The sequence below is a fragment of the Aptenodytes patagonicus genome, chromosome 1 (assembly GCF_965638725.1).
Source record: "Aptenodytes patagonicus chromosome 1, bAptPat1.pri.cur, whole genome shotgun sequence".
Classification (NCBI taxonomy): Eukaryota; Metazoa; Chordata; class Aves; order Sphenisciformes; family Spheniscidae; genus Aptenodytes; species Aptenodytes patagonicus.
Window position 1 is genome coordinate 11,859,407 of NC_134949.1, and position 13,966 is coordinate 11,873,372.

General features: G+C 36.0%; 1 protein-coding gene across 2 annotated transcripts in view; it reads right to left on the reverse strand.

The window, feature by feature from the left end:
- Positions 1–13,966, reverse strand: part of LOC143172547 (guanine nucleotide-binding protein G(i) subunit alpha-1) — a 37,842-nt gene that overhangs the window by 5,658 nt on the left and 18,218 nt on the right. For both annotated transcript variants that reach the window (XM_076362238.1, XM_076362160.1), the window contains exons 2-5: positions 12,009–12,051; positions 11,788–11,929; positions 6,898–7,055; positions 4,972–5,100 (exon numbers count right to left, since the gene is read on the reverse strand). In XM_076362238.1, the coding sequence (XP_076218353.1) occupies positions 4,972–5,100; positions 6,898–7,055; positions 11,788–11,929; positions 12,009–12,051 (472 nt within the window). The remainder of the gene's footprint in view (positions 1–4,971; positions 5,101–6,897; positions 7,056–11,787; positions 11,930–12,008; positions 12,052–13,966) is intronic.

Below are 13,966 nucleotides of genomic sequence, written 5' to 3' on the forward strand. Positions count from 1 at the left end.
AATGTAAGATTCTCTACGAGCAGAGTGGTGTCTGTTTTAATACTTGGAAATAATGCAATACTAAGGAAGTTGGATACAAGGCTTCTTTTTCTGTGATAGGAAAGAGACAGGTAGAAAAAGTCTGTGTTCTCCCTCTTTGAGAAGATCCTGTGACATATATATCACTTAATTTCAGAATACCACTGTTTGTCTCTTTTTTTTTTTTGGTCTTGAGTGTCATGCATCCCCCCCATCATTTACAGTTCATTATATCACCATGCTATTTATCTGGCTTGCAAAATACTTGAAGTTCCTAATGATGTCTAATGAAAGTTACAGAATCATAGAATAGTTTGGGTTGGAAGGGACCTCTAAAGGTCATCTAGTCGAACTCCTGTTCAAACTCCTCTGCCATGGGCAGGGACATCTTCAACTAGATCAGGTTGCTCAGAGCCCCGTCCAACCTGACCTTAAATGTTTCCAGGGATGGGGCATCCACCACCTCGCTGGGCAACCTGTTCCACTGTCACAAAAAAAAAAAAGAGCTCAGAATTCAGTAGGTATAAAAACGTTCAAATGGGAGGAGGAAGAGAGAAGAGAAAGAACAGAGGACAGACCAGTTCCTACATCTCCATGCTCTTTGCTGTAAGTAGTAGAATGGCCAGCTCTATTATGAAAGCCCTATTTGGGTAAGAATGTCATCAAACAGGAAGAGAAATCCAGACCAGAACAACTGTTAAGATGCATAGTTATAATTCTTGTAAAGATATTCCAGCATGGCCTAAAATCATTCAGAATTATATTAGTAATAAGGCTATCACATTGAGGGCCTTTGGTAGACAGCAGGGCACATAGGGTTGAACAACAACAGTTCTCACTCTTTATAGCACAGAACAGAATACAAGACAGAAAAATTAACTGAGAAACTGAACAAGAAAATTGCTCCTTTTATTTTTTGTGGACACCAGCTTCTAAGGAACATGAGAAATTAAATGCTTTATACTGATGACAGTACTGAAATATCAATCTGCATGGATCTCACCTAGTTCAATAATATCTTAAGGCACTGCTCAATCCAAAAATATTACTACTAAGATGGTAACTGAGAGGTATAAGAAAACATGGCACAACTTCCCATACTAATAAAAAATTGTAGTAGGAAGTATTCGTTCAAAGAACAGCAAAAATATGTAAAGAAAATAGGTCTGCACAAGAGGCATTGTATGATTTTTGGCTTGTTCAGACTATGTTGCCAGCATGTATCCTGGGAATGGAGGGAAAATGCAGAAGATAGACAATTTCTAGAACATAAAAGAAGTGTAATTGCCAGTTTGTATTTGCAGATATTGATTTTAGCCAGAAATGTTTGCTTCAATTCAGAATAGCCTCTCTGCCAGTGGTGTATTTCACTAGTGATGCTTGTCTATTTTTGGGGTTGTCATTCTAAGAGTGCACCTCACAAACTCCCAGTTCTTTATGCAAACCATCTTTTTGCACTCATCTTTGAAATTTTTATATGCTAAAATCTAGTGCTGGATGAAGCTTTGGCACCACAGTTTCACAGTGAACACCTCAACAGCAAGTAATAAGAACCTGATGGATTGTTTTATGTAATGAAGCTTCTTCTCCATATGATATCAGTACAGAGAAATACAGGCATACAGAAAAAAAAACCTATTTGGCAAACAAAATTCTTAAAACAAGATAAGGCTGCAAGTATCTTTCAGAAAAATTAGCTATTCTGAACAGAGTGGTCTTAAAGTTCATACGCTTTCCATCTGCCCATGTTAGAAGTCATACTGAGGCCTGTTAGGTCACAGTCCCATAAGACTAAAACACTCACAGAAGCTGCTTAATCTGCAGATAAATTTTAAAAAGTTTTGAAAGAATGATTTACAAATTCCACCTTCCAATATGGGAGGATGTACGCACAGGGTTGTGTGCAAGCCCATCTTTTAAGCACTTGCCTCAGGTGCTAAAATTCATAGTACCGTCCACGGTTTGACTACTCAAAAGAACCATATTTTGCTTATGAAAGGTAAGTCAGTCTACAATGAACTAAAAAGAAATACAAGGCAGTGCTGAAAGAACTGAAGTTTGTAACAGCTGAATCTACGCCCCTTATCTAAAGAATGAAGGTATTAGGAAATGCTTTAATGCCTTTCCATTCTTTAAAGAAAGCAGACTTCTCCCATGAGATTACAAGGTGACTATGCCACATTAAGACAAATTACTTCACTGAACTAAATGTAAAGCATTAAAGACACCTCTCCAGTCATCACTCTACTAAGCTATGTTACTTAGCTATATTAAATGGGTAGCTTTCTGAATGGTTTATCTGCAATTGTGCAAATGTAAGGACTTATGAAAGGACCTTGCATTAGCGCAGTATGTTTTTGAAAGCTAGTGTTGGCAGATTTGCTATGTTCTGCTTCTTTCAGACTATTTAAGCAAAGAACATGATTCCAGTACCCATACAAAATGTGATCTGGGCCAAAAGGACACCAGATATTTATGATGATTGCTTTCACTTTTTTTTTTTTAAGGTTATACAAGTTGTTCGTTCCAGTCCCCAGCCCTGCAAAAGACTCTGAATTTGACAATTTTTTTTTTTTGAGGCAGGGCGTTTACAAAAATATGATACATACCTAGAAAGTCTCACATATTACACACTTATTAAAACTGACCTGTATTTTTTATTATCCCACTTTCCTGTTTTCCCCGGGCTGTAAGATTGTAGGGGGGGCAGACAGATTAAAAAACTTACTGACTTAATGTTAGTGTACTACATGACTAGGTAAATTGCAATAGAAGAGATTCAATTACAGTTGTTATTTTTAGAAATCTTCAAGTGTTCTGAGTTGCTGGATTTTTATTTAAAAAAAGCAAGTGGAGAAGGAAACAAATTAGAAGAAAAACAAAGACCCTTGACTTTCTGATGAAAAACTGTCAAAAACATCATAACCTCTAACGAGGTCTTCTACTTGGGTATACTATTGTGCAAGTGAAAATGCTCATTGCCCATTTAATGTTCTACAATGGAATAATGCCATCTTAAAAAATGTTTTAAAGATTACTCCTGTTAGAATTTAAAAATGAAAAAAGGATTCTTTAGAAGTGTTCTTCACCTTCAGAGATATCTTTGAGGGGAAGTCTCTGGCTATCACGCTATGTAAATGCAAGTCAGCCACCTACTCTTACTTAGTTCTCAAATAATTAGCGACGGCTGTACCCATAGGAAGGTATTTTGTACTTGTGTACTTTATTATCTTAAATTTTAGCTGTTACTTCTGTCAATTCTACTGCTAATGTTTTACAATTTTGTACTAGGACCTGAATTTCCGTAAGAATTTGTTAAATTATCAGAAGAACATTTCTACAAAATAAGGTGCTCTTTGAAAACAAAAGTAGTAAATAATCAGACTCAACTTCTGAAATAGTCTATAGAAACAGCATGAAGATGACTTGCTATTTGCATTTTAGATTGAATCAATAATCAAAGCTATGCTAAGAGCTTCATAGAGAAGGCTGAAATAAGGCTCAACCTCAAAGAATCTAAACACACACAGCAAAACAGGAAAGAAAAGATAATGAAAAAAAACCCCGAAGTACATAATATTGCACAGCTAGTCATGTTTATGTACCCTCACCTTGGTATAATCAAGCCTTTTATGCCTTTAGTTCATCTTAAAAGTTCTTTTCAATGTTATGTAAGAGTATACTTCTTCAAGCCCTTCCAATAACTCATTAAGCTTATCTCCTAAGGCACCTAAAATTTAAACAGCTGCTGTACAGGTGTTTAAAGGTACAACATTACAGCTAAATACTTCCAAAGGCCTGTCTTGAAGTTACATGTTTTATAGAAGTGTAATCATATGGTCCTTGTAATGAACTTTATAGGACTGTAATCGTATGGTCCTTATAACAATCCTAATAATCAGTACAGACTGGAAGTAGCTACCTGCATACAAATTCATTGAGTGTGTAGAAGAATTTAAACCCATCTACAGTAGGGAACTGAACAAGAAACATTAGAAAGTGAGTGAGAAAATGGATAGCTCCTCAGAATACTGAAGATGTCTCTTGAGGCTTGGCTAAGGACTACTCTCCTTAGGTTTGCAAGAGATTCATTCCCATTTACCAGCTATTATTTTATGGATGAATATGAATTTTGTATACTTAAACCCTAAAACAAGGAAACAAAATATATTTCCACAGTACTGATGGCCCTGAAACATCCACATTATAGTACTTGCTATGGATTTACATTAAAAAAATATTTTCCATGAAGATACTAAACAAACGTATTGTATGGACATGCTGACAACAATCTCTGCACAGTCTAAAAACAGATGCAATGTGAGTTTTACCGAGTTTTCTTCTCATTCTTCCTGATCAGTAGGAGGAAGAATATTATTATATTTATACTACCCTATGCTTTCATCATGAATGTCTTTGGACATAAAATGTTCAGAATATTAACATTATTTTGTAAATCCCACACCACAGGAAACGTAAGTCACATTCTTTCATCACTAAATAAAGTACTACCTTAAAGTACAACACATACTTGAATTCAGTTCTTCAGGAAAATGGATTTACTCTTTCATACAACACCAGCAAACATTTATAAGCCTCCAGCTCTCCAACTGAATTTAAAGGGAAGAATCTGATAGAAGAACAGCTATTTAACATGGCAGAAAATGGAATATTTTGAAATTTAATTTACATATAAAATATCTTTACAAAAAGCTTCCAATAAAACCAAAGCATTTATTACTTAATATCTGCATATTTATTGTGGAACTCCTGTAATAACTCAACGACTCCCACATCCCTTCAGAAAATTAAGCCAAGCACAAAGAATTTTTTTTCAGAAAAAAAGGGGGGGGGGGGACGACAAATTTGTTATATTACATCGTTGAAAGTCGATCTTCTAGAACTTTACAGAAACCGTAACAGACAGATGAACATGCAGCATGATTTACATACTTAAAATGAAGATCTTTGAAAGTAAAGTGAGTTTCCACTATTCCTGTAGTTTTCACTCTAGTCCTGAGAACGTCCTGTTGGGTTGGAATGTAGCTGGTTTGTGCTATCCTGTCCAAGTCATTCAAGTAACTGAAGGTAAAAATAAATACTGCTTTCAGTTATTTCTAAAATAATAACAAGATAATTACAAAGGATTACAGAAGTTCTAGGTCCATTCATTATATTGTGCTTGACTTTTATAAAATAGCTTTCTCCAAGATAAGACAAAAACCAAGACACATTATTCCCCTCAATTTTCCAAGGTTTTTTGAAATAAGCTTGAGACACACAAAGATATTTCATCCTAGAAGAAAGAAAACTTATGCAATTGACTCCACCACAACGAATTCTTCTTTTGAAATCCCAAAATGCAAACATGGTTCCACATACACCAATGTTATTTGCACTAACTAGAAAAACACCTTCATCTTTGTAACCTACTGAACTACAACTTACTTTGAACTATAACCAAAGCCCAAAATTACTCTGGATTTGATAATAGGTATGAAAACAACTCGGTGTTTTGGCTAGAATTATGTGTTTAAGAAAATGCTTAATAAATAACAATTAACTTTCTATTGAGAATTTCTAATTGCACACATTTTTTACAATAGTATACTTTCATTGCCAAAATTCTTGTGATGCAGGCCAAGAAGCCCAGCGTTTCTAAAAACCATACAAATCTTACTTGTGCTTTTCCCATAGTAAATAGGGAAAGCATTATGTTCTTCTTTCAGTGTAACCAGAAGTTAGCAATTTTAACGATACAATTGTATGGCTAGAACAGTTTTCTTATGAAATTGGAGGCAGAGGTATCTAAAACAACAAAATATAACAGAGGAGGTTACCAGAGGAAAGTGCTCCTCCAAATGAAGTGCTCCATATTGAAGAAAGTTTATACAAGTGCTCTCTCTTAAGTCAAGAGATCTGTCATCGTGAGCTCAGCTTGTTGCCATCTACCCTCTGTACCCTTAGAACAACCTCAGCAAACAAGCAGCAATCATGCTGGAAGCATCAGTGTTATTTCAATACAATTTGATCACATTTCTATTCATTCAGCATGCCTATAATTACATTACTCCAGCTGGAGTCTTCTCACAGTTTTTTATTTATGTACAGTTATTCTAAATAACAGAAGTACCTTATTTTAAGGAAAGTGAAAAACAACTTCAAACACCACAAATTAATTCAGAATTATGATAAAGCTTTAAAAGACTGCCCTATAAGGCCAGTATCACTGCTATGCCATTCTTTACCATCTTACCTCGCCCTTGATGGACTCTTTTCCTTGACTGACTTACCATTACTTGCTGCCATTACTTGCTGCCATCACATCTTATTTCTCACACCCTTGATTCCTTACTATTTAATTTTTTAATGAAGTACCCTAGCATAGAAGACATCCTGATTGTTACCTTTGCTCAACACATCTCTAACAGAGACCATTAACTAACAGAGAAAATGCAGCAATGTTGAACCATAGGAAAAACTCTAATTATGAACATGAAAGTAATATCCTTGGTAATACAGATTCACGTCACATAATCAAGTTTCCTGGACATGTTCAGATACTGCACAGATACTTGAGTCATGTTTTTGTAATAAAAATGCTATTAAAGCACCTTAAAGCAATTTTTGTCTTCCTCAGGAGGAAGAAACAACTGGTCAGAACACAACTCAAATTCATAATTATATCACACCTCTTCCTTTCCAACCTTGAAGCCTCGTTGGAGCATTTTGACCCAAGTAGACAATATCTTTGTCCAGATACTTCTAAATTTTCCACCTACATGGGAGCAGAATTCCTCAAAAGATGAGACTTGCCTTATATTCCTTTACCTACTACTTACAAGACAAAGAGAATCTTGTTTGTCACATAGTACTTACTAGGCAGCAGAGTCATTAAGCTGGTATTCTCTAGATCTGTTGAAACAAGCTTGAACTCCACTGTCTTTCCACAGTCTCTTGATAACTCCAGCAAGCTCTGCAGTCATAAATCCTTCTTCTGCTGCTCCAGCTAACACAAAGAGTTGACGAGCATCATCCTTTAGTATGTAAAGAGAAAGTGGAGAGACAAACACTGAGAAATACAACGGAAGTATTATCACCTAAGAACTATATTCAGCAAATGAGTTATTTACTTAACCTGGTAAACGTGAATGTAACCAAACAAAGAAAATGTGAAGGAAAACAATTGGTTTTAGTGTTCTGCATAAGATATTAATTCCCACATTTTTCAACAACAGAAAAAGACTAGTAAACCAAATTTCTCTTTAGCTGATAAAGCGTCTTCTGATCTGTTTATAACTTGAACTAAGCTTCTATAAACAGAAGTATTAACATATTTTGTGCTCAAGTCTAAAGTTAAGTTAACCTTATTTGCTTATCAAATAACACAAACTGAATAGAATGGTTAAAATGCATACTAGAACCTTCAGAAATGCAGATGTATATTGATTGACTGAAGAAAACACATTAATCACTTAAGCTTCAAAAAACAACTTTGAAAGTGACAAATGATCATTTCTTCCCAAATCATGCATCAGGAAATAATAAAAACCTTTCCAGATAAATCAGTTACAAATATCCATTACCTTAATTATTCCACAGAGACCAAGTTTTCTTGGTAATGCGATATCAAGCAAACATCAAGATTTTTAGAAGAGCAGATGCTGGATTTTAAGACTATATATAAAGACTGCCTTTGAGAGTGAGGCTAATAGAGTACAGGATGTCAACCCACCAGTCTCCTTTAACAGAATTAGACCAGTTGGCTATGTTCATCCAATTTTGACTGAGGAAAGAAACTTAAAAATGTTAGACCTGTAAGGCACTGGAAAAAGAGGAGAAAGAGATCCACATTAGCACTCTCCTGTGGGTAGCTGCTTGACCTTGGTTATTAGCTGTATGTGATCTAATGCCAAGGTATGTCAGCCAGAAAAATCAGCATACTTGTGGCTTGTAACTACTACCCACAGCATGTACTGTTTGTCCAATAATTAAAAGAGAGAGAACAGATGATACTGGAAAGGAGGAAGGAGAAAACAGACTTAGGCACATCAGCTGGGAACTGAAAGTATTTCAAGAAAGAGGATTAAAAAAAGCAACATAAGGTTATTCTCACAAAACAGTAAGGGAAGATACAGATGCAAATCTGTAGGAAAATCCGGTTCCGTCACCTTTGCTGTTCAAACAATAAGCTGTGAAAAAAAAATTTGCCAGCATAAGCACAGAAAGTAGTGATTGTTCTAAAGATATTGTCCGCTGTAGACTTAAATAATCAAAGATTATGACAGCTAACAAGGTAATTGTTTACAGATGGATTGAGTAATACTGATATTCACAGCTTGAAAACAAAAAGCTTGCAGTTCAGCCAACTCAAGGCAAACTTAAAGAGATTTATATATATCTATATGTATACATATGTAGTTATACATATGAACAACAGGTATCTGATATATAGTTCAAAAAGTGTTTTGAAAGCTAGAGTAGTCACAAATCTAGAAATGAACATTTGTCAAACAAATTAACAGAATACTGATCACTGTACAGGACAAATTGTGGACAACTAATAATTCAATGGATTGCACTAATAATTACATAAAAAAAAACAGAGCAGTAAAGATCCACGGGTTGGATAGTCAGATCTCACAGACTGCAGTTTGAGCAATATGCCTGCAAAAAAAGAAACCTGAATGACAATTCTGGTCTTGAATATTGTTTGTGGATGCAAATGCCAAGGACCTACAACTCACAGAAGCAGCAGATCTTGAAGAAGAGCCAATATATTAAGACACATGATGGAAACAGCTTAGAAACTGACAGTCAATTTTGTCATGAATGATTACACCATTTTATGCCTAACATGGTCTGACTTTCAAACATACAAAATTTACTCTGTTTCAAATAGCTCTAATCTCTACATGCTTTAAAATGGGGGGAAGGGGAAATGGAAGGTGGAACAAGAGAATCAATTTCAGCATTTTAAAAGCCCAAACATTAAAATAAAAAGTGGCCTCTGTTACACCCATACTCCCTTTTCTAAGGATGGCAAGTACTACAGACACCACAAGTGAGGTAGTATGCAATGATCAAGTCCTATTTTCATTATTAACCAATGCTAAATACTTTCTTTTAATGATACTGGAATGGGGCAGCTTCCTCTCTAGGTGTCACTATTTTAATACCAAATTTCAGAAATGAGATAATGTAAAGAAACAAATTTAACCATCTCTCTAGCTAATTACAGCAAATCTCACATTCAGAAAGCAGTCCATAGTCCTTTAAAGCACATTCACTAAATGCCTCTCAAAACATAGTTTCTACTTTAGTACTGAAACATCCTGTAGGACGAAGGAAGATACACCACTCTTGAGACTGACCATTACTGAAGCTGCTGGTGTAATCTATGCTCCCTTGATTCAATAGCTTTAAAAAGGAAAACGTTCAACTCACTGTTTTACTGTTAGTCTTGTGACAGAAGTAGGAGTATATGATTTTCCAAACAAACTTATCCCATTTAGAGTAAAACCCTCAGATAATCCCCTCAGAAATTTAAGGAAAAGAGTCTGAATCTAACAATTTTCAACAGGAGTTAAAATTTTGAGGTTTGGGGTTTTTTTTCCGAAAAACAACAAAAGTACAACAAAATAGCATAAAATTAAGAAGGCTATACCATAATAATCGAGGAGTAAGCATACTTTTCTTTTTTTTTAAAAAGTGAGGCTGATGTATAACACAAGCTCTGAATTCCTTTTTCCATTTCTGACTTTACCATTGGCAAAAATCTAGTGCTGACGTTCCATAGCAGTGTTGCTCTGAAAAAAGAATTTGGACCACCAAGATCAGCCTAAGTGCAAAGGGATGGACAGCTATTTTAAGATTATCCCTGACAAAAAAGTTTGCCTCATCATTTATATAGCTCTTCGAAGTCAAGAAACTCAGATGACTTCAAATTGACATTATATATAAAATAGCCCTCAAAATCTTCTTGTTAGTCATTTTATCTGCTAACACCTACATTCACTCCTCCTCCGTTTTCTCTTCCTATGTATTTAGTAACATGAGTCTACCATCTGCCTCTTTCCAACATTAACTGCCAGACTCCAAAGAGGACTCTATTGCACAAATACTGAACTAACATGCGGTAAGATACTGTTGCTGCCCTGGAAAACTTTTGTCTTAAGGGAAGACAACAGCAAACATGAGAACAAATGTAGAGAGAAAAAACAAATGAAAACAAAGCTTTTACTAGTTATGTTTACAACTGAAGAGGTTTCAGGTAGAATTAACATATGTACATAAAATAATGACTATCAAAGAGCAAAATGAATACTAACTAATAATTCATGACTGCCAATCAGATTTAGACTTCAGATGCCACTTTATGACCCCCTTTACATAATCTTATGAACATTTGTCTTCCTTATGACAACCATACATAATGCATTTCACAAGGTCACTGAAGATATACTCTCTAATATTTATAAATTGCTTTTTAAGTAATAAGATCTTGAACACAAGACTTTGTCATGAATGAAGAATTTACATACCGTTTCTTACTTTTCAAGACCCTCCTCTCCTCCCAAACTGTAATTCAACCTTAAACATGACGGAAAGAACTTAATTATGACAAAATATCCCTCTGACTACCTTACATACTTATTTCAATACATGAACAGCAAAAAAAAAAAAAAAACAAACTTTCTCCATCTTTCCTGCAAGACAGCCATAACGTGGCTAGTTCCTGCTTCAAAAACTGTACTGGTGAGCATTCCATACTCTTGACACTGATTTCTATGGAAAGAAAATAAAAGCACACATCCCGAACTAAGTTTCAATGTTATTCAGACTAACAACTTTGGTAATCAATTTCAGCACTGCAGCACAGAGTGGATTCCTGTAACCAAAGGACAAGCAAAAACACTTAAGCTAAGCATTTTACAGAGAGATTCAGAGCATCTAACCTCCTGACTGAACATGGACATAATCAGGGTCACCACAGGTAAAAGTATACGGTTAGGACTGGAGAAACAATAAGCCAAAAGAATCAATTCTGCAGACCAGTTTCAATAGGTGGAATGGTAAACAGACCCACCAGAGGTTTGTATGCGGGACATTAGATGAAATGAGATGGAAAACGTGCAGAAAAGCTTAAAAAAAGTCTCCTATTTCTTGGGAAAAGTCCTTAATCCATATGGTATCATGAAAAAAATGAGATACCAACAGCAGGGCTATGTCCATGTCTCTGCTTCCAGTAAAATGAAGTCCTCCACACTGGAAATCAGTATGAAACAGGATCAAGCTCAGAGGCTGGAAATGTTTTAGGCACCACTGTGCCTAAGACCTAATAGAGAAGTGCAGACAGTAGCTAGATGCCTACCTATTTAAGCTGTGTTTAAGGAATGTGAAGATGTCTAACTTAAATGACTTACAGAACATAACGGCCCACAAGTCCATACAAATAGAGACGTGACTGCATAGTTTAACGTTTTTCAAAAAATCCCTAAGACTCTGATGTTTAGTTCTCCAAATTTAGATAGAATTTGGAGAACTGTATTTAAACCAAATAGTTGTTGTGAATCAACCCAATGCTGACTGCTCTGTAGGTCACCTTGCCATGTAAAGACCAATGGCATTTAGTTTTCAATCAAACTTTGTATCCTACAAAGAAGATTTTTGGATATTAAGAGATTTTTTCAGGAAATAGTAATGGACAAAAATTGAAAATGAATTAATATTTCAGCTGTATATCTGTGTGTGCACTTCAATACTCACAGCCCTAGTTGGATCACCGAAGTCTATCTTCAACCTCCCCATTGCTCTAATGATAGCAATAATGGACTGAATGGTGTTACTGTAGACAACAGCTTTGTACTGTTTACATTCTTCTTCTGAATAACCAGCTTCATGGATAATCCTATGGAAGGAAAAAAGATAAATTCTCTATTCAAATAAAAAAAAAATATTTCTCTATCATGGTATTTCACCATACTTACTTCATTTGTTTGACAATTGTGCTTTTCCCTGATTCACCAGCTCCTGAAAAACAAATGTGTGAAAATTCATTAGAGTAGACTTTTATTAATCTTTGAAAATACATTTAGTTTCTATACTTCAAATACCTACATTTTTTACAAATTAATTTTTAATATCAAAACATAACGTCTCGAGCTAGAAGTTTGAAAGTCAAGACATTTTAAGAACAAACCATTCAGCTCTAAAAAGTCATTACTTTTCTTTTTACAGAAGTGAGCATAACCTTTACAAAGTCTGCTGGTGTTTCTAATGCAAACAGATGATCAGTTGTTCAACTTCAAAGGGGTCTGAAGCTCAATTCCTCTAATTGCCTTTTTAATCAACACCTAACCAAAAACCTCCTTTAATAAGTTCTTCACATTGTATTAATGGTCTTCAGTATTGCAAATGAACATCTTCAGACTCTTCAGGGTTCTAGTCCTTGTAACCATCTTTTGGCCCTTGCAAGAATAAACCAACACAGTCAGGCTACTTTTTGTTGGAACAGATTGCATGAGGTTTGCCAGACATGCTGATACTATTCTCAATGCTTAACAAATTAAAAAAAAAAAAAATAGCATGCTATGTTAAAATACAAAGCTTACAAAAACAATTAGTACATCTGTCAGTAAACAGGGGGAAAAAAAAATGCAGTTTTTGCTGTCTCAACCACCTTACTTTACCTCCACCTTCTTTAGTCTGTTTCTTTCTCTGAAAAAATTATGGAACTCTTAGAGCTGTGATCTAATCCCGTTAGACAGCATGCTCCCGGTTTGTCTGTGACTTGTGCTGAATTCTCCCTCTTACATTTCCTCTTTCTCAATACCGTTTTGCGGAAGTGAGTATAATCTTCACACAGTCTACAGGTGTTTCTAATGCAAACAAGATCACCAGTTGTCTAATGCCAATACAACCAAAGAAAACTCTCTTCTTTAGAGGTCACTGTGACCATGGGAAGCCACTAATAAAGGCTGTATTTATTCATCTTCAAAAAAGGGCAAGAAGGGGAATCTGAGGCATTATGAGACAGTCAAACTCACCTTGATCCTCAGACTAACTATGCAGCAAATACTCCTGGAAGTCATTTCCAGGCACAGGAATGAAAAGAAGGTGACTAAGAATCACCAGCATGGATTTACAAAGTGCAAATGGCACCTAACTTGATAACTTTTTGTGAGGAAACAGCTGGTTTGGGGGATGAAGGACACCAATGGATGTCATTTACTTTGACTCTAATAAGGCTTCCAATGCCACCTCCCACAGCATCCTTGTACCAAATGGGATAAATACCAACTTCAAGGTGTCTGAAAATCTGCCTTGACAGCCAGACTTAAAGGCTTGTGGTCAACAGTTTAAAAATCTAACTGGAAGCTGGTTAGAAGAGGCAATCTTCAGGAGATGATACTGGGCTAACACAGTTTAACATCTTCATCAATGACCTGAAAGCCAGGATGGAATACACACACATCAAGTCTGCAGGCGACATCAGCCTGGGAGGTCAGGAAGTGGTCACAGTGTTGGAGAACAGAGGTGCTATTCAGAGGGTTTTTGCTATTGCTGAAAAAATGCATGCACAGCATCAAGGCTTTTTCTCTTTTCCACCCTGTCCCCACCCCTAGCAAGTAGGCTGGGGGGGACAAGAGGTTGAGAAGGAACACAGCCAGGACAACTGACGCAAGTTGACCAAAGGAATATTCCATACCACATGATGCCGTGCTCAGCAGTAAAAGCTCGGGGAAAGGAGGAGGAAGGGTGGACATTTGTGGTTATGGTGTTTGTCTTAACCTTTGTTTGTCATAAACTTTGGAAGGGTCGTTGTGGTGAAGGGTCTAGAGCACAAGTGTTATGAGGAGTGGCTGAGGGAACTGGGGTTGTTTAGCCTGGAGAAAAGGAGGCTGAGGGGAGACCTCATCGCTCTCTACAACTCCCTGAAAGGAGG